Source organism: Notolepis coatsorum (assembly GCF_963971535.1).
Source record: "Notolepis coatsorum genome assembly, chromosome: 4".
Lineage (NCBI taxonomy): Eukaryota > Metazoa > Chordata > Actinopteri > Aulopiformes > Paralepididae > Notolepis > Notolepis coatsorum.
Window position 1 is genome coordinate 148897903 of NC_140168.1, and position 22500 is coordinate 148920402.

At 44.3% G+C, this 22500-nt stretch overlaps 1 protein-coding gene across 1 annotated transcript in view; it reads right to left on the reverse strand.

The window, feature by feature from the left end:
• LOC311226729 (3',5'-cyclic-AMP phosphodiesterase 4D-like) overlaps window positions 1-22500 on the reverse strand; it is a gene marked incomplete at its 3' end in the record, with an annotated part of 83561 nt that overhangs the window by 21914 nt on the left and 39147 nt on the right. The window contains 2 exon segments of the mRNA XM_084312139.1: window positions 16763-16885; window positions 19809-19963. Of these exon segments, the coding sequence (XP_084168265.1) occupies window positions 16763-16885; window positions 19809-19963 (278 nt within the window).

A 22500-nucleotide genomic window follows, 5' to 3' on the forward strand; every position in this document is an offset into this window, starting at 1 on the left:
GAAAGTACCTGTAAAGAACTAACTGTAGTGAAAGTAGCTGTAAAGAACTAACTGCACTGAAAGTACCTGTAAAGAACTAACTGCACTGAAAGTACCTGTAAAGAACTAACTGTAGTGAAAGTACCTGTAAAGAACTAACTGTAGTGAAAGTACCTGTAAAGAACTAACTGCACTGAAAGTACCTGTAAATAACTAACTGCACTGAAAGTACCTGTAAAGAACTAACTGTAGTGAAAGTACCTGTAAAGAACTAACTGTAGTGAAAGTAAAGAACTAACTGCACTGAAAGTACCTGTAAAGAACTAACTGCACTGAAAGTACCTGCAAATAACTAACTGTAGTGAAAGTAAAGAACTAACTGCACTGAAAGTACATGTAAAGAACTAACTGTAGTGAAAGTAAAGAACTAACTGCTCTGAAAGTACCTATAAAGAACTAACTGTAGTGAAAGTACCTGTAAAGAACTAACTGTACTGAAAGTACCTGTAAATAACTAACTGTAGTGAAAGTACCTGTAAATAACTAACTGCACTGAAAGTACCTGTAAAGAACTAACTGTAGTGAAAGTAAAGAACTAACTGCTCTGAAAGTACCTATAAAGAACTAACTGTAGTGAAAGTACCTGTAAAGAACTAACTGTACTGAAAGTACCTGTAAATAACTAACTGTAGTAAAAGTACCTGTAAATAACTAACTGCACTGAAAGTACCTGTAAAGAACTAACTGTAGTGAAAGTAAAGAACTAACTGCACTGAAAGTACCTGTAAAGAACTAACTGTAGTGAAAGTACCTGTAAAGAACTAACTGTAGTGAAAGTAGCTGTAAAGAACTAACTGCACTGAAAGTACCTGTAAAGAACTAACTGCACTGAAAGTACCTGTAAAGAACTAACTGTAGTGAAAGTACCTGTATTTGTATTTATTGGTTTAAAATACAGAGACAGTGCATATTAAGGAACATTTGACTGTAAATATGCCAGTTTAGCCAAGTTGGCTAATTTTCAACTGTAGTCTCTGGGGCAGGTGACATGAGCACAACAATAATTAAAACATAGTACAATAATTAAAACACAGTAGGAATCAGTATAGGCCACAATACACTAAAATACATACAAACAAATACATTAAAATACAACCCCTCAGTTAAAAAACATAGTACAGTAATTAAAACACAGTAGGAATCAGTATAGGTTACAATACACTAAAATACATACAAATAAATACACCAAAATACAACCCCTCAGTTAAAATGGTCGCACACTTGACCATCTCTCAACCATGATTTTAAGTTAGTTTTAAATGAGATGTAACTTTGATACTCCCTGAGCCGTGTTGGCAGACTGTTCCAGGTGTGGGCTGCTCTCACGGAAAAGGCTGTCTGACTAAAAGCAGACCTCCTGTTTGGGACTGACTACAGACCTGGTATATCTATCAGCAGATGCTTTCTGTTTTATGAAAGTACAGAGGGGGGGAGGAGCCAAGCCATGTAGGATTTTATAGGTAAGGCAGGCATCTTTGAATTTGACAAGATTGTCCCAGCTCAGTAGGTTCTGTAAAGAACTAACTGTAGTGAAAGTAAAGAACTAACTGCACTGAAAGTACCTGTAAAGAACTAACTACACTGAAAGTACCTGTAAATATCTAACTGTAGTGAAAGTACCTGTAAAGATCTAACTGCACTGAAAGTACCTGTAAAGAACTAACTGCACTGAAAGTACCCGTAAAGAACTAACTGTAGTGAAAGTACCTGTAAAGAACTAACTGTAGTGAAAGTAGCTGTAAAGAACTAACTGCACTGAAAGTACCTGTAAAGAACTAACTGCACTGAAAGTACCTGTAAAGAACTAACTGTAGTGAAAGTAAAGAACTAACTGCACTGAAAGTACCTGTAAAGAACTAACTACACTGAAAGTACCTGTAAAGATCTAACTGTAGTGAAAGTACCTGTAAAGATCTAACTGCACTGAAAGTACCTGTAAAGAACTAACTGCACTGAAAGTACCTGTAAAGAACTAACTGTAGTGAAAGTACCTGTAAAGAACTAACTGTAGTGAAAGTAGCTGTAAAGAACTAACTGCACTGAAAGTACCTGTAAAGAACTAACTGTAGTGAAAGTACCTGTAAAGAACTAACTGTAGTGAAAGTACCTGTAAAGAACTAACTGCACTGAAAGTACCTGTAAATAACGAACTGCACTGAAAGTACCTGTAAAGAACTAACTGCACTGAAAGTACCTGTAAAGAACTAACTACACTGAACGTACCTGTAAATAACTAACTACACTGAAAGTACCTGTAAAGATCTAACTGTAGTGAAAGTACCTGTAAAGATCTAACTGCACTGGAAGTACCTGTAAAGAACTAACTGCACTGAAAGTACCTGTAAAGAACTAACTGTAGTGAAAGTACCTGTAAAGAACTAACTGTAGTGAAAGTACCTGTAAAGATCTAACTGCACTGAAAGTACCTGTAAAGAACTAACTGCACTGAAAGTACCTGTAAAGAACTAACTGTAGTGAAAGTACCTGTAAAGAACTAACTGTAGTGAAAGTAGCTGTAAAGAACTAACTGTAGTGAAAGTACCTGTAAAGAACTAACTGTAGTGAAAGTAGCTGTAAAGAACTAACTGCACTGAAAGTACCTGTAAAGAACTAACTGTAGTGAAAGTACCTGTAAAGAACTAACTGCACTGAAAGTACCTGTAAAGAACTAACTGTAGTGAAAGTACCTGTAAAGAACTAACTGTAGTGAAAGTACCTGTAAAGAACTAACTGCACTGAAAGTACCTGTAAATAACTAACTGCACTGAAAGTACCTGTAAAGAACTAACTATAGTGAAAGTACCTGTAAAGAACTAACTGTAGTGAAAGTAAAGAACTAACTGCACTGAAAGTACCTGTAAAGAACTAACTGCACTGAAAGTACCTGCAAATAACTAACTGTAGTGAAAGTAAAGAACTAACTGCACTGAAAGTACATGTAAAGAACTAACTGTAGTGAAAGTAAAGAACTAACTGCACTGAAAGTACCTATAAAGAACTAACTGTAGTGAAAGTACCTGTAAAGAACTAACTGTACTGAAAGTACCTGTAAATAACTAACTGTAGTGAAAGTACCTGTAAATAACTAACTGCACTGAAAGTACCTGTAAAGAACTAACTGTAGTGAAAGTAAAGAACTAACTGCACTGAAAGTACCTGTAAAGAACTAACTACACTGAAAGTACCTGTAAATAACTAACTACACTGAAAGTACCTGTAAAGATCTAACTGTAGTGAAAGTACCTGTAAAGATCTAACTGCACTGAAAGTACCTGTAAAGAACTAACTGCACTGAAAGTGCCTGTAAAGAACTAACTACACTGAAAGTACCTGTAAAGAACTAACTACACTGAAAGTACCTGTAAATAACTAACTGCACTGAAAGTACCTGTAAATAACTAACTGTAGTGAAAGTACCTGTAAATAACTAACTGCACTGAAAGTACCTGTAAATAACTAACTGTAGTGATAGTACCTGTAAAGAACTAACTGCACTGAAAGTACCTGTAAAGAACTAACTGTAGTGAAAGTACCTGTAAAGAACTAACTGCACTGAAAGTACCTGTAAAGAACTAACTGCACTGAAAGTACCTGTAAAGAACTAACTGTAGTGAAAGCACCTGTAAAGAACTAACTGCACTGAAAGTACCTGTAAAGAACTAACTGCACTGAAAGTACCTGTAAAGAACTAACTGTAGTGGAAGTAAAGAACTAACTGCACTGAAAGTACCTGTAAAGAACTAACTGTAGTGAAAGTACCTGTAAAGAACTAACTGCACTGAAAGTACCTGTAAAGAACTAACTGTAGTGAAAGTACCTGTAAAGAACGAACTGTAGTGAAAGTACCTGTAAATAACTAACTGCACTGAAAGTACCTGTAAATAACTAACTGTAGTGAAAGTAAAGAACTAACTGCACTGAAAGTACCTGTAAAGAACTAACTACACTGAAAGTACCTGTAAATAACTAACTACACTGAAAGTACCTGTAAAGATCTAACTGTAGTGAAAGTACCTGTAAAGATCTAACTGCACTGAAAATACCTGTAAAGAACTAACTGCACTGAAAGTACCTGTAAAGAACTAACTACACTGAAAGTACCTGTAAAGAACTAACTACACTGAAAGTACATGTAAAGAACTAACTGCACTGAAAGTACCTGTAAAGAAATAACTGTAGTGAAAGTACCTGTAAATAACTAACTGTAGTGAAAGTACCTGTAAAGAACTAACTGCACTGAAAGTACCTGTAAATAACTAACTGCACTGAAAGTACCTGTAAAGAACTAACTGAACTGAAAGTACCTGTAAAGAACTAACTACACTGAACGTACCTGTAAATAACTAACTACACTGAAAGTACCTGATCAACATTCGAAAAAATCGATAAGTGTATAGATCTATGGGCAGTATTAGAAAGGATGGGGTTAGGAAAAGGATTCATTGATATGATTAAAGTATTATACAAAGACCCATCGGCCATGATTACAACAGGTACAATCATCTCCAAAATCTTTCCGGTATCACGCTCAGCCAGACAGGGTTGACCTCTTAGTCCCGGACTATTCGATCTATCATTAGAGCCTTTAGCACAATATATAAGACAAGCCCAATCCATAGAACCAATCGTAATCAAGGGCACACAACATAAAATTTGTTTATATGCGGACGACGTAATATTGTTCATGCAAAACCCCAACACCACATTGCCTCATCTGCTCAAGTTGATTGAGAACTTTGGTGATTTATCGGGATTTAAGATAAATTGGCCGAAGTCGGCTTTCCTTCCACTTAACACCCCTGCAAAAAAAGATATACCCCTCCCAGGAGAGATACCTATGGTAAAACATTTTAGATGCTTGGGAGTGGAAATATTCCCCACCATAAGACAAACGGTGAAGCACAATTACACAAAAATCCAAAACAAAATCAAAGACGACCTTGATAGGTGGGCAAAACTTAAAAACTCAGTACAGGCAAGGGTATCAATAGTTAAGATGGATGTACTACCTAGAATCAACTTCTTCAGTTCAATGCTACCGTTACCCCCTCCAGAGGGTTACTGGAAAAGATTACACTCCTCCACATACAAATTTATTTGGAATAACAAACCACCACGTATAAAAAGATCCACCGCACAGAGAAATAAAGCAGACGGTGGCATGGCATTTCCAGATTTTTTCCACTATTTTAAGGCGTACACATTAAGACCATTGACAACATGGTTTGACCCCCAAGCATTAGTATCCTGGAGAAAATTAGAAGAAAACATAGTAGCCCCACATAGACTGAAGGACACAGCATACACTAAACTACCAATCAAGCACTGTGAATGGAAATTTGGCCCCATAATTACCCATGCGATCCGGATATGGCGTAAAACACAAAAAAAATATCCTAACCCACAAAAATGGCACAATCATACTCCCTTATTCAATAACAATGCACTCTTAATTGAAAAACGACCTATAAGATTCCCTATATGGGAAGAGCAAGGCATACACTCATTAGGGGATGTTTTTAACAAACAGGGTTTTTGTAGTTATAGAGAAATATGCAAAAAATTTAATCTCACTATGTCCACATGGCTTTTTTACATACAGTTACGGCTATGTTTGAAGTCTCACGGTGTTCCATTAGACATACCAATTGAACACCACAGATACCACAAATTCTTCTATGAAAGAGAGACATCGAGAGGTTTTGTTTCAGATTTTTATCATCAATTACTAACGTCCTCGTAGAAACCCTCCAACTAGACTCTGTCTGGAGGAGGGATATACCAGACCTGGAAAGTGACTTTGATTGGCAAGGAGCCTGGGCAAATGTCCGACTTACATCAAGGAACCCGGACCATCAACAAATCAATCTTAACTATATTCACAGGACATACTTGACTCCTATAAGACTGAACAGAATGGGTCTTAAACAAGACTCCAAATGCTCCCAATGTACAAACGGGGACGAAGGGACATTTATGCACATGTATGCCAGTTAAGACATTCTGGAAAGATGTGACCCAACAATTATCAAAACTCGTATCTTGGAATATACCTGTACACCCCTCTGTATTACTATTGAATGATGTTTTTGAGTTTGCAGTAAATCCACAGCTAAAGAGATTGGTTTTATCGGGTATCACAGTAGCTAAAAAGCTGATCGCATCACGCTGGTTTCAACCGGAAAAAATGTGTCGGGAAGTTTGGTTTCTTACATATCTCGATGTGAGAGAATAAAAGCTAGCTTATAATGGTAGTGTCTGGTTAGGAGCGAGGGATAATGGAGGTACTATCCAAAGAGGGGTCCGGGAGGGGGGGGTTCGAGCTGGAGCATATGTGTGTAGGTTTTTAGATAACAGGTATTAGGGGTATATCCTGTATAAGACATTGGTATAAATGGTAATTTCGTTGGATATACACTGTATATTAATGCTTGTGTATCTTATCGTGTGTTGTCATGTTTGTTTATATGTGTGTTTAAAAAAAAAAAAAAAAAAAAAAGTGTATAGATCCAACGCGATACAGTAGAACTCCATGATCCGCGGGGCTCAGAGGATCCAGAATGAACTCTGATAACCCCGGCTGCATCAGTGGACTGGAAAATGTGGAGTACCGGATTTTTTTCCCCATTCATTTTCATTGAGTTCCAAAATCCCTTATGTCATCTGGGAGACGACAGGGGGCGCTTTTTTCCACAATGATCACCGGCGCCGCTCGGCTATACTCGGGTAGACTCGGGTGATGCAATAATAATAAAAAAAAAATATAAATCTGAGAAATCTTGTGAGTGGCTTTCAACCACCTATTAATAAACCTGAGTATTCTCGTGTGTGGCACGGAAAGTGTTAATACGGCCAGTTAAACAGGTAAACCTGTTAATATGTGAACACACTGTTCATTGTCATTACAGGCTGAGAAAAGAATCATTCTTTACTCATATGTCACTAAGCATAGCTTTATAGGTTAGTTTAACCCCCTTAGTTGTGAGTACACGATACATGAACACACAATGTGTCTCAACACAACAAACCAGATCATTTCACATCTGTAACAATAACCCGATTTGCATGGAGACCAGTGACAAAACAATTCACACATAACTCGCGTCGTATCCTAAATGTAGTGCAGCAACACTCGTTTTGGAAAACATCGTTATTTACAAAACATTTAGAAGGGAAAGCAAGAAGAAGTGTTCACGGTCTGGTCAGGACCTTTCCTACCGGGAGCGCAGATCAAGCGAATTGCAGTCTCTAACATGGCACCGAAGTAAACACAGCCTCCTGTGTTTGACGACACGGGCAGCTCGTTTACAACGGTGATTTTACCAACATCCGACGGAGCCAGCACAAGTCCCATCTGGGCCGTAAGCTGACTTGAACACGGATCTTCCGCTAACGAACAGCCATGCCCATATTCCCTCGTGAGGGTATACTCTCATTTGCATATGAAAGACGGGGCCTACACGGTGACAGAGAAAAATCCACTCTTCCAGAGAACACAGGGAGCACCAGTGTTACTGGTCGTGGCCCACTAGTTGACTATAATGGGCTTCAGACCAAGGTCCTCCGCCGTCGCCTAAGAGGCTGAACAAAGGACCCTAATCTGGGGCCGGTGTTCGTAAACATTGTCAACTAGCCCCCATAGCACTAACAGACAAGTGGAGCTCGCAAGCAAAACATTACTCACCAACCTGGAACCCACCGCTTCTCACAACAGCGGCGCGTCCTACAGTCCAGCTGTGTCGCTGAAAGGTTTTACCGCAACCAGCCACAGCAAGGAAGACTGCAGTTGGGATGCATGTAGCGGCGTGCTCCCAATACGAAAACCGGTGGAGGTTTTTAGAATGATCACCATCTTCCAGACACTCCAGTGACGAAGACAATATCGCCGTATTTTCTCAAAAATAGTGAGAGAGAAAATAAAGATATGATGTCAACGTATCTCTTGTTTTCCAACTCTTCTCCTACCATCACATCATGTCAAGTGGGGATCTACCGAGGCACTTCCTTGTGGTGAAAGCGAGAAAGGAGGAGAGCAGGTGACCACACACCTGCTTATGAAGGTAAGCTAACGAGGGGTGTGGTCAGATGAATACTGGGATAAAGGTACATTGTGGAATTTTATTCAGTGCGCGTGCACATATACGAGGATAGTGCATGAGTGACGCCGAGCGGAGCCACTATGATACAGAACTGCACTGAAAGTACCTGTAAATAACTAACTGTAGTGAAAGTAAAGAACTAACTGCACTGAAAGTACCTGTAAAGAACTAACTGCAATGAAAGTACATGTAAAGAAATAACTGCACTGAAAGTACCTGTAAATAACTAACTGCACTGAAAGTACCTGTAAATAACTAACCGTACTGAAAGTACCTGTAAAGAACTAACTGTAGTGAAAGTAAAGAACTAACTGCACTGAAAGTACCTGTAAAGAACTAACTACACTGAAAGTACCTGTAAAGAACTAACTGCACTGAAAGTACCTGTAAATAATGTAAGGTTATGTATATAACCAAGTTCTGTGAGTTATGGTGCGCTCAGCACCAGTTGCACTGTACTTCACTTCGTGCACGAGCACTGAATAAAAAATTCCACCATGTACCTTTACATCCCAACATTCATCTGGCCACACCCCCATCCGCTTACCTTCATAAGCAGGAGTGTGGTCACCTACTCGCCTCCTTCCCAAACTTTCACCATAAGGTGAGATCAAGGGCCGCAGCGGCGTCCTGGTGCTGAGCGCACCATAACTCACAGAACTTGGTTATATACATAACCTTACGTTCTGTTTCGTTATGGCTTCGCTCAGCACCAGTTGCACAACAGGAGCTGAGCGGGAGCCATAGCCCGAGAAAAAGTACCCCGCTGAGGCCCCCCACAACCATCAGACCGGGGAGGACCGAGCCCCCCGACCCTCCCTAATGGAGGATACCCCCCCTATTGGAGGCTTACGGGAGGGAGACGGATCCGACCGTGCGAAGAGGAACTCAAGCAACTCAACGCACAGGGTGAGCAGACCGTGGCTTGACCCCACGACTACACACACGCACAACCCGCATGCCACCCGGGAACAAACGGAAGGAACAACCTCGTTACTGCCCCCAAAATCACGGGGTCAAGAGCAACCCAACCCCGTGGCAAGGCTGTAGCAGCGGAGCGCGAAGGAAGACCCAGACCCACCGAAGGGACTGGATCCCCTGGAAAAAGGGGGCCCGGAGAGGTCAATGACGCCAGGCATCAAGACCCCACCAGGCGGTCACTTAGTGACACCGCCCCCCACATTGCCAGCGTATTCGGATAAGGCCCCTCCAAGAGCGGGCCCTTTCCCCCCAATAGCACACCGCCTGGCACACTGACCCTGCAGAACAGGCAGTCAGCATGGCCGTAAGCACTCAAAAAGGTTAACCAACGGAAGCAGGCAGCGCACCGGGGAAACCAGGCAGCAGGCTGTAACCTGAGCCTGGAGCACTGCGGACGAGACAGGCGCCAAAGGAGCCAGCTGAAAACAGCCCCCCCGGCGGAAGGGGCGTATGCTGGCGTTGTTGATCACCATGACAAAGCCTCCATTAAAAAAAAACCACCCAGAGGGGTCGAGGCAGAGAAGGCTGACATGATTGGCAGACGTCATGAACGTGCAGGGACACACTCAACCGGGTAACCCGGGAGTTGACTCTGCTCCAACACACCAGGGAATCAACCACCCTCTCGGTACAGACGTGGTTGTTCCTACAGTATAACCCCTCAAGAAGAAACTCCAAAACACACCTGCGGGTATACACCGGCTATACCGCAGTACAAGCGTTTCAGTTTCCAAAAAAGGGTTATCCCAGGCCTACGGTATCAACGAAACTTTACTTCGGACCGGGCCCGACGGCACGGGAAGCACAGGGTTACCAGAGGAGGTCCAAGACCACCCCAACAGCCCCCTCTTTGCCACGCGTGAGAGAGGAGCGAAAAGAATGGAGAACCAGCCCTAAGCACACCGCACTTGGTATTCCCAGGCGGTCTCCCAACCAAGTACTAACCAGGACCGAACCTGCTTAGCTACCGAGATCGGACGAGATCGGGCGTGTACAGGTTGGTATGGCCGTAAGCCATTACGATAGTGCAGAGTACAACATGTACCCAACAAAGGGCCTCCATAACGCCTAACCCTGTGACACCCGGACCGACCGGCATTTCCCCCCCCGAAAAAAGCACAAGTCCCTTAGGGTACCAGAACAGCAGATCTGCATCCCCAGCGGACAACGGGTTAACTGACCTGGACCAGCGCGACCAGACCAGTCCCGTGTCCTAACCACGCCGACATGCCCACTCCAGAAGAGGGGGTAGGTATGCGTGTCGATCTAAAACATGAAGAGGGCGCCACCCAGACGGTCCCCATTTGGACCGTGCTCAGTGGCCCACCCCAAGGGCGTGAGACCCCTCTACCTATGTTCTGACCTATTCCGTTAACATCCCCCAGATATGAACGAGAATTCATCGAGACAACCTAGTAAACTGGCGCTCGGAAGAGACAAAACTCAATCCCAGTTGCCCTATAAAAACGCTGTTTTAACAAGCAACCAATGCGCACTTAGCCCTTGCGTGATTCTTTAACAGAAACACACCGAGCCAGTACTATGTATGCGTCGAGACCCAAACACATCAATGGATAGTCTAGCAAGACACCAAACATTGTTCCTCCAAGTCGCCTGGGAGAACGACACGGAGCCGTCGTGCTTCATGTACCTTCCTCTTTTTATCCAAAAAAGAAAGAAACACAGACTGACATGAATCCCACGTGACGCAGCTGAGGGTACATTCTTTTTTACATTTTTACATCCCACCACCCTCGCCATAGGGAGGAGACGGAAATCCCCAGAGAGACTTCCCACGCGAGCTGTATAGATTGAAAAGAATATATTGCAACATTGTAACAGGCTGAGATCCAGACGACACCGAACGCCACTACCCAGTATATTGCTAGCCAATGTACAATCAATTGACAATAAACTGGACGACATCCGAGCAAGGATTCAATACCAAAGAGACGTTAGAGACTGTAACGTTCTCTGCTTCACCGAGACGTGGTTGACGCCGGACGTCCCAGACCACGCCATACAACCGGCCGATCACTTCTTCATCCACCGCAAGGACAGATCAGCATTGTCCGGCAAACAGCGTGGAGGAGGTATTGCCTTCATGTTTAACAACAATTGGAGCGATCCAGCTAACGTGAAGGAATTATCGAACCACTGCTGCCCAGACCTGGAATATATAACCATCAAGTGTCGTCCTTTCTTCCTCCCGAGGGAGTTAACGGCGATCGTCCTGGTCGGAGTGTATATTCCACCGCAAGCCAGCAATAATGTCGCGCTCTCCAGACTCCACGACGAGGTAAATAGAATCCAAGCGGCGAACGTTAACGCCGCCATTATAGTGGTGGGTGATTTCAATAGCGCCAATCTGAGAAAGGTCTTACCTGACTTCTATCAGCATGTGACTTGTAACACCAGAGGCGGTAACATCCTAGATCACTGTTACATGCAATTCAAGGGTGGCTACAAGGCTCATTCTGCTAGTGGCTTTGGTAAGTCAGATCACGCGGCCATTTTTCTTTCACCAAAGTACAAACAGAGAATCAAAAGCACTCCTGTAGTCTCGCGAGAGGTGCAGAAATGGGATTTGACGTCAGAGGAGACGCTCCAGGCTGCGTTTGACTGCACAGACTGGAGCGTGTTCCGTGACACAGATAACATTCATGTCTACACGGAGACAGTGCTGGACTATGTTCGTACTTTGGTGGAAGAAACAATCCCCACTACCACAATGAGAGTTTACCCAAATCAAAAACCCTGGGTAGACAAATCCGTCCGTGAAGCGCTGAGAGCGCGCACCAAAGCATACAACGACGGCCTAGTGGCAGGCAACATAAATTACCACAAGGTGGCGCGATACAACGTAAGGAGGACAGTGACAGAGGCCAAACGGCGCTACAAGGATAAAATTGAACTCCAGTTTGAACAGGCTGACTCTAGAGCTATGTGGCAGGGGCTCAAAACGATGACAGACTACAAAGGCGCCTCCCTCAAACTGAACAGTGACATCTCCTTAGCAAATGACCTCAATACCTTCTATGCGAGGTTTGATGCTGGTAATAACAACACCAGCCCACAAGCCACGGCAATGGGGAGGGGGGGGTCTGCTGCTGATGGAGACTCAGTGTTCAGGGTAACAGAGCATGAGGTGAGGCGGACCTTTAAAAAAGTGAATATCAGGAAGGCAGCAGGTCCGGACGGCATCCCCGGCCGCGTCCTAAAAGTCTGTGCCGACCAACTGGCCCCGGTATTCACTGACATATTTAACCTGTCCTTAGAACAGGCTGTCATCCCCACCTGCCTGAAGAAGTCCACTATTATCCCTGTACCCAAAAAATCCAAGCCTGCTTGCCTCAACGACTACCGCCCTGTAGCTCTCACCTCCATAGCCATGAAGTGCTTTGAGAAGCTAGTAAAGGGCTACATCTGCTCCTCCCTTCCCATCAACATGGACCCCCTGCAATTTGCATACCGCCCCAACAGGTCCACGGAGGACGCCATAGCCCATGTGCTGCACACAGCAGCATCACACCTGGACAAGAGGCAGGGGAACTATGTGAGAATGCTATTCATCGACTACAGCTCGGCATTCAATACCATAGTCCCCTCCATACTCATAGCCAAGCTCAGGGACCTGGGCTTGAACTATGACCTCTGCCAGTGGGTCTTGGACTTCCTGACGGGCAGACCCCAGGTGGTGAGAGCAGGCAACTGCACCTCCTCATCCATCACCCTCAACATAGGGGCCCCCCAGGGCTGTGTTCTGAGTCCCCTCCTCTACTCCCTGTACACACACGACTGTGTGGCTCAGCGGAGTAGCAATACAATCATCAAATTTGTTGACGACACAGTGGTGGTGGGCCTGATCTCTGCCAACGACTCCAGTCACCCGAACAACTGCCTCTTTGAACTGCTGCGGTCAGGCAAGCGATACCGGAGTCTCAAGGCGAGCACAGAAAGACTCAGAAGAAGCTTCTATACCCAGGCCATCAGGCTGCTAAACAAACAATGAACACTACACAACAACAACCATCAAACGCACATAGCACACACATCCACACGCACACACTCACTTTAAACAAACACACTGTAGCACCCACTCCACACACTTTATAGCACACACTCACTTTAAACAAACACACTGTAGCACCCACTCCCCACACTTTATATTTATTGATGAAGGATTGCACTACAACTCGTACACCTTACTGTAAATTGTACCTAAATTGTACCTCATCCCATTTCTGCTTTGCACTATATAGTACTGTACATTAGTACACTGCATAGTATTGTATATTATATGGTAACTCAGTTACGTCTATTCTGCATCGAACATTGTACATATGTCTATACTGAACACTGTGACCTCATTTTCTACTTCTAAATTACATGCTATACTATGTTATTTGATACTATCTTGTCTAGCACAGTCTCTGGAGCGTAACAGTAAGAAGCATTTTGTATGAAAGTATTCTGTACTTCTGTATGACAACTATTAAAGAAACTTGAAACATTGAGCTATGTAATATTTGGGTTAGGGCTCTCCGAGGAGGAGGCACTGAACCAATACACACTCAATAATCGAATTGAATCGAATACACACACAATAGAGCAGAACTCCTTTTTGAAGTTCTACTCACCTTGACAATCTGAGGAGGAGGCTCTGAACTCTGAGGAGGCTCCCTCACAGGGAAGGAGAGTCCGAACTCACAGAAGGCCCGAGGAGGAGCTTCGTGAGGAGGAGCTCTGACAACTCCCTGAAACAGATCCATAACATGGACCTGAACAACTCACGGAAGTCTTACCAACAGAGACGCGCACAGTGACGTACTCTATGGTGGGGGAATTTCTGCGGTGCACACGCCCAATCTTCCAGGGCGTGGGACCAGGAAACTCCCCCCCCCCCCCTCTTACCCTGTAACGTGCCGAACAGCAACGTGACAGGAACCTTGAAGGACAGGAGGTTTTAACCCCTGACCAATCAGAAAAGGGGAGGAAAGGATTACCAGTTCACCCCTTTACGACCCCACACCCATGATACGATGTAATGACAAAAAAGAGCATGACACAGTCATAGTCTGCTACATGAAGTGTCTAACAGCTTCACATAGCTCATGTGCTAACCTGCTATCTGATTTTTACTAAGGAAAAAACACAGAATAGAGAGGGCCCCCTTTAAGAGCCCCGGTACCAGACTTACACATGTGCTTCTGTGGCCAAACCTAACCCAGTTGTAGATCACAAGACACACACAACCCTTCATCACAACAAAAAATGGCAAAAGTACACTCTTGCTACAGAGGAACGCCGTTTTTCATAACGAGAGAACACAGAATCCTCGATTATGTATTGGCCACAGGCCTTGCTAAGCACACATGATAAGTGACCAAACAATCTTTTCTTTAGGAAAATATAGTTTCTCAAGCGGAAAGCACAACCCCAGCAATTAAGCTAAGGGTTACATCGTATCCCCACAAACACAGTGACACAATATATTGTAAACAACATGTCTGAGAGGAGGGTGGGGAAGCCCCAGGGAAACCGGGGGGGACCACCCCTCCTTCCTTACCCTTGATACGACCAAGTTGAACAGGTAACCCTGTTAATATGTGAACACACTGTTCATTGTCATTACAGGCTGAGAAAAGAATTCATTCCTCAATCACATGTCACTAAGCATAGCTTTATAGGTTAATTAACCCCCTTAGTTGTGAATTCACGATACATGAACACACATGTTCTCATCACAACTAACCAGATCATTTTTACACATGTAAACAACAACCCGATTTCTATGAAGAGAGAAGCCATACCAGTGACAAGACAATTCACACACAACACGCGCCGTATCCTCAATGTATTGCAGCAACACACGTTTTGGAAAACATCGTTATTACAAAACATTTAGAAGAGAAGGAAAGAAGAAGTGTTTAAGGTCTGGTCGGGACCTTCCTACCCTGAGCGCAGGCCAAGCAAACTGCAATCTGGCTAACGGGGCACCGAAGTTGAACACAGCATCCCTGTGTTGACGACGAGGGTAACGTCGTTGCGCCACCCAGCCGCTACGTTTCTCCATGTTTGACGCAGTCCTCGCTGGCAGGGCTCCGGTGTAGGTTCGACTAACATCCTCTGTCAAAGATGACGTCGTAGTCAGAGTGTTTAAGGCATGTTATAGTCATAAAAAACGTTCAACAGTGTAGCATTAAGCTAACAGCCGTTCGACCGATAGCAACAAGCTAACGTTTACTAGCCTGGTAACACAGCGGGCTAGCGTCGCAGCTAACAGCTGACTGGCTAACACAGTAGTCCACAACTAGCACGCAAGCTAAGCAGCTATCACCTGAACTGTACACAACGACATAACAAGCCACACTTCAGACAGGCCGCTGTCCAAGTCCCTCCCCTAAGAGGGAAAAGAAAAAGAATGTCAGAACACAGTTTTCAACGCTGATCCAGACATGCAGCGGGGCCAGCACAGTTCCCATTTCGGGCTGCAGCCGACTTTGAGCATGGAACTCCCGATAAAGAAGATCCTATGCCCACATTTCCTCGTTAGGGTATACTTTCATTTGTATATGAAAGATGGGGCCTGCACGGGACAGAGAAGCATCCGCTCGAGAATCCTGGGATCACCAGGACCTGGTCGGGGCCCACTAGATTGACCATCATGGGCGTCAGACCAAGATCCTCCGACCGCCGTTTAAGCCGAGCAGAGGACACCAGCCTGAAGTCGGCGTTTTGTAAATTGTCAGCTAACCCCCACAGCATCAACAACAACCAGAGCTCGCAAGCAAAACAGTACGTACCCAACCTGGAAACAACCGTTTCTCACAACAGTTGGTGCTTCCCACAGTCCAGCTGTGTGGCCGGAGGGCAACCCCATCCAGCCACAGCAAGGAGGACTGTAGCTGGGGAGCATGTCAGCGGCGTGAGCTCCTAATACGAAAAAGCTGTTGAAGGTCGGAATGACCATCATCTTCCAGACACTCCAGTAACGAAGACAATATCGCCGTATTTTCTCGAAAATAGTGAGAGAGAAAATAAAGATATGATGTCAACGTATCTTCTTTTGTTTTCCAACTTTCTTCTACTAACAACCTCGTCAAGTGGGGATCTACCGAAGGCACTTCCTTGTGGTGAAAGTGAAGAAGGAGGCGAGTAGGTGACCACACTCCTGCTTATGAAGGTAAGCGGATGGGGGTGTGGCCAGACGAATGTTGGGATGTAAAGGTACATGGTGGAATTTTTTATTCAGTGCTCGTGCACGAAGTGAAGTACAGTGCAACTGGTGCTGAGCGAAGCCATAACGAAACAGAACTAACTGTAGTGAAAGTAAAGAACTAACTGCACTGAAAGTACCTGTAAATAACTAACTGTACTGAAAGTACCTGTAAAGAACTAACTGCACTGAAAGTACCTGTAAATAACTAACTGCACTGAAAGTACCTGTAAAGAACTAACTGTAGTGAAAGTAAAGAACTAACTGCACTGAAAGTACCTGTAAAGAACTAACTGCACTGAAAGTACCTGTAAAGAACTAACTGCACTGAAAGTACCTGTAAAGAACTAACTGCACTGAAAGTACCTGTAAAGAATTAACTGCACTGAAAGTACCTGTAAAGAACTAACTGCACTGAAAGTACCTGTATGCGGTCGGAGTAGTTGTCCAGCAGCAGGACCCCTAGACTGGTGACCTTCTTCGTCTCCACCATGGTCTTCAGGTCGGCCAGCAGGTTCATGTGTTTAGACATGTCTGTAGCCAGTACCTGCACACAAGGGGAACAGTGTTTAGACATGTCTGTAGTCAGAACCTGCACACAAGGGGAACAGTGTGTAGACATGTCTGTAGCCAGAACCTGCACACAAGGGGAACAGTGTGTAGACATGTCTGTAGCCAGAACCTGCACACAAGGGGAGCAGTGTTTAGACATGTCTGTAGTCAGAACCTGCACACAAGGGGAGCAGTGATTAGACATGTCTGTAGCCAGAACCTGCACACACCACACAAGCGGAATATGTTAGAGCAGTGGTTCTCAAACTGTGGTACGCGTACCACTAGTGGTACTTGGTGGTACTGCTGGTGGTACTTGAAAACATTTACAAAAAAGCAACAACAATTTTTTTTTTTTTTTTGCAGTCAGGCCACTGAACTTAGAAGCAGGCCAGGAGATCACTGTGACAGAGAGTAATGCAGTCTAAAGTCTTGGACCTCTCAGCTGCTTTCGACACCATCTCACACTCAATCCTCCTAGACCGCCTGGAAAGTGTCCTTGGCATCACTGGTACCCCCTTGTCCTGGTTCACATCCTACCTTACCAACAGGTGGCAGTATGTTTCCCTCAGGGCGTCCAGGTCAGCTCCAGCACTTGTTAAAAAGGGTGTTCCCCAGGGTTCGGTGCTAGGTCCGCTCCTTTTTATGATCTACCTCCTCCCACTCGGTGATATCATAAGGAAACACGGCCTCCACTTCCACTTTTACGCAGACGACACGCAGCTTTACCTCCACACCAAACCCTCGGCTCCCCTTCCTCCCCCCTCCCTCATTGCCTGCCTCCAGGACATAAAAACATGGATGACCACCAACTTCCTTCAACTCAACAGCAAGAAGACCAAACTAATAGTTGTAGCCTCCCCAGCCCTCCTCCAAAAGATCAACCACCTTGTTCTCTCCGTGGATGGCTACTCCATCTGCCCCTCCACGGAGGTAAGGAACCTGGGCGTAATACTGGACTCAACCCTCTTATTCCACCCTCACGTCAAGTCTGTCACCAGATCCGCCTTCTTCCACCTCAGAACCATCTCCCGCCTCCGCCCCTCACTCTCCGACACCTCAGCGGAAACACTCATTCACGCCTTCATCACTTCCCGCCTCGACTACTGTAACGGAATCCTTCTTGGTGCTTCCAAGAAGGTTCTGGATCGCTTACAGTACGTCCAAAACTCTGCTGCGAGGGTCCTCACGCGCACCAAACCCTGGCAGCACATCACCCCCACCCTGCAAAAACTCCACTGGCTCCCCATCAACTACCGAATCCCCTACAAGATCCTCCTCCTCACCTACAAATCCCTGCACGGGTTGGCCCCTTCCTACCCGACCAACCTACTCCACCCCTACACTCCAGCACGAGGCCTCCGCTCCTCCAACTCCGACCTCCTCACCATCCCCCGCACCAGGCGTTCCACACTGGGATACCGAGCTTTCGCTGTAGCTGCCCCCAGACTGTGGAACTCCCTCTCCCCCCTCATCCGAGGCTCTGACACCATCAACCTCTTCAAAACCAAAGAAAAACCGACCTGTTCACACTTGCCTTCACGCAACACAGCCCCGCTCCCAAGTAGCCCACCCCTGACTCTTTTTAAGCCACAGATTCCGTTGTTTTGTTTTGTTGTTTGTTTGTTTTGTTTGTTAATTTCAACCACTTCATCCAATTGGACAGCACCTTGCTTCCTTTTTTTTTATCTCTTTATCTTATTTGTTTTTTCCTGTTGTTACTATACACAGATATTCATATATCTTTTTTTTTTTCAATTTCTTTTCCCCCATCCTTTCCTTGTACAGTGTCCATGAGTCTGAGAAAGGCGCTTCTCTCTTAAAATCCAATCTATTATTATTAAACAGTCATAAATCTGTAATTCAACTTCAGCCCTGGTCATAACCATTTATCTTTTTAGATTGTTTGTAATGTCAGATAAAAAATGAAATACTCCCATTTTTCTGAAAAGAATTACATTACAAAAAATCCATCAGAATCTGTGTTGCTGCTAATCATTGACACATGCCTAGCCTGTAATAATCCCCCCCAGAAAAATGTACTTTGCATTTGATATATTGAAAATATTTTACTTTTTGTGTGTTTTTTTTAACAATAATTTGTGATGCCATCACACAAACTGGCATTTAAAGGGTAAACATTAAAAAATTTATTGAATATGTGTTTTCTTTTCTTTTTTACAATAATTTGTGATGCCCATCACAAACACTGGCATTTAAAGGGTAAAAATTCTAAAAATCCTTAAAGGTAATCACCACAATATACTGGGTCCTAATGCAGTGCCCAGTAAGCTGTCCCATGGTTAACCAAGCTGCAAAGCTGTAACTCAAAGCTGTCATCCTCACCTCAATATATCCCTTACCATAACCCTAACCTTAAGAAACATGCCACGCTTACAGTCTTCTCCAGAGTCAGACAAGAATATAGATACCAATGTCCTCTCTGTGCGTTCAGTAGAAAACTATCAGGCTGCAAATGAGCCTAGCTTAGCACAAATGAATGGAAGCTGATACGGATCAGCTAGCCTAGCTTAAAACACTGGGAGGTGTTTTTGGCCGACGGCTAGGCTTGGTGATCCATATCCACTTGCATTCATTTATGCTAAGCTAGGCTAGCTTGTAGCCGGATAGCTTTGTCTGGTGGTAACCGCATTTCCCATAATGTCGGCGTTTTCCTTTAAACCACTACAGGTTTAGTACCTACAAATTAAAAATACATTCCTAAACGTCTTTCCGGGGTGCGATGGGATGTAGACACGACCCCCCTTCCTGGTCATCCTAGCTGTGTGTTCTCACTAGGGCTGTCCTCGACTAAGGATTTGGATAGTCGACTTTGATTGGCAGTTGGCAGTCGACTACGGCTCCTTTCGATTGATTAGTCGACTATTCGAGTAACAGGGGTCAGCCCTAGTTCTCACCATGTCGATGACCATCTTGCGGAGCGACTGGCCCTGTTTCTTGTTCAGGTTCTGGAAGATGTCACAGTTGTCCTCCTGGAGCAGCTTGAAGCCCACGGCCAGGTGGTGGTTCTCCAGGACGGACGAGTCGTTGTACATCAGAGCCAACTCCGAGTCTACACAGGAACAGATACATCAGAGCCAGCTCAGAGTCTACACAGGAACAGATACATCAGAGCCAGCTCAGAGTCTACACAGGAACAGATACATCAGAGCCAGTTCAGAGTCTACACAGGAACAGATACATCAGAGCCAGCTCCGAGTCTACACAGGAACAGATACATCAGAGCCAGTTCCGAGTGTAACAGGTTAATATGTCCCTCTTGTGAATTTCGCCAAAACACCCTTTTTTCATTGTTTTGTTTATTATTATTATTTTATTATCAAAAGTCTTTTGTTTTGAAACATCGTCACTTCCTGCCGAAGTGACGTATTTCCCCTCGCGTCTCTCATTTCTGAGCGTGCTCCCCTCTCGCGCCAGTTTCTCTCTTGTTGTTAAGAGGTAAGGACTGCTCTGTGGTTCTAGACATATCTTTGGGTTAACAGGGTGAATAAACAACCTGATATCCAGTCCTGCCTGATTCTTGACAGTACACCAGAACACAACGCAAGCTAAACCATCGGTTACATTGGTGCCGTCGACCTTCGGATTCATCTGTCATCGATGTCGTCTCGATCGCCGTGGGAAGCAGAAGATTGCCTCTGTTCCAAGTTGGTCACTCTTGGCCGTGTGGGGCATTTTGAATAAATCAAAGAAAGGAGAAAAATGTCGGGTGGTTCCATGGACCGCGCCCAGGTAAGCCAGTGGGCTGATGAACAGTTTAGAGTACAGTTCACTGATTGGGCTGACATGGACAAGGACAATTGGAACAGTAGAAAAAGAAAGAAAAAAAAGTTCCCCTGGGAGGGTTGTGTCAAAGTGACTGTGTCACAGTTGAAAGGACATTGTGTTCTTTCTGGAAAAAAGAGGACATTGTGTTCTTTCTGAAAGGGAGAGGATGTCCAGTGAATGTCCATTTTTCTGTCTCTGTTCTAGAGGACAGTGGAAGTTATTGATCTGTTTGGTCAATCCATTATTGTGATATAATTATTTCATTCATTCAAGTTTTTTTTGCTACTACAGTTTGAGTATTCCAGTTTTTTTTCTACCTTAGTCTATGAGGGTTAGGAGCCTAGCAGAGGGTGGGACATACTTACTGTAGGTGACGGTGAGGATGCAGGTTAATTTGTGATGCAGGATTTATCTTTTAGGGTAGTGGGTGTTGGTAATTGATTTCTAGTTCTTATCGATTACTCAGATGCTAGAGATCTCTTATATACAGGGGTGATAGCTCAGAGACGAGTGAGGGGTGGAGCTAGAGACCAGGGCCTAGAGACCCAGATTTTTTTTTAAAGCCAGTGGGTGTTAGTGGGGGACTCTGTTTCTTCTCGATTACTCAGGTGCTAGAGATCTCCTATATACAGGGGTGATAGCTCAGAGACAAGTGTGAGGGATGGAGCTAGAGTCTGGAGCACTAGAGACCCGGTTAGTTTTTTCTTAGTAGGTGTCTATCATTTCTTTAATAAGTGCCAAGAATGGTGTGGCGTATCAGGCGTCGTGCTGGTCTAGGGGAATTCTGAGACTTGATCAATCTTTTTATTCTCTGAACCTCTTATTGGGGTGACTTTTGAGTCGACTGGGGGACTAGGTCCTTTGTCTCTTGTGCCAGTTTGGGTCAGTGGTAGACTATCTATTTTTTTTTCTCTTTTTTTTTTCTCTTGCCCTGCTAACGGTGTGTTGACTGATCCAGAGGGGTAGAATTGAGCGGTGTCTTATGCGCGTCCTTAGTGTTGAAGTGCAGCTTTGGTGCTAGGTGATTTTGAGGAAATTCGGGGGGGATGAATGTAACAGGTTAATATGTCCCTCTTGTGAATTTCGCCAAAACACCCTTTTTTCATTGTTTTTGTTTATTATTATTATTTTATTATCAAAAGTCTTTTGTTTTGAAACATCGTCACTTCCTGCCGAAGTGACGTATTTCCCCTCGCGTCTCTCATTTCTGAGCGTGCTCCCCTCTCGCGCCAGTTTCTCTCTTGTTGTTAAGAGGTAAGGACTGCTCTGTGGTTCTAGACATATCTTTGGGTTAACAGGGTGAATAAACAACCTGATATCCAGTCCTGCCTGATTCTTGACAGTACACCAGAACACAACGCAAGCTAAACCATCGGTTACACGAGTCTACACAGGAACAGATACATCAGAGCCAGCTCCGAGTCTACACAGGAACAGATACATCAGAGCCAGCTCAGAGTCTACACAGGAACAGATACATCAGAGCCAGCTCCGAGTCTACACAGGAAAGTATACATCAGAGCCAGCTCCGAGTCTACACAGGAACAGCAAGGGATTAAGGCTGTCCCCGAAGCCTGTTTTTGGGATTCGAACTTCGTCAGGGTTTTTCGAACGAATGTTCGAACCTTCGTTTTTAATGAAAAATTATTTTCAACAAAAAATATATATATGTATAGGCCTATATATATATATTTTTTTATAAATATCCTCAAACTAAATCCTCAATTTGAATAAAGTGATTAATCTGATTAAATAAGTATTTTCTTTTTTATTAAATCAACTTTCCAGCCCCAGACCCAGCCCAGGGAGAAGTCCCAGCCC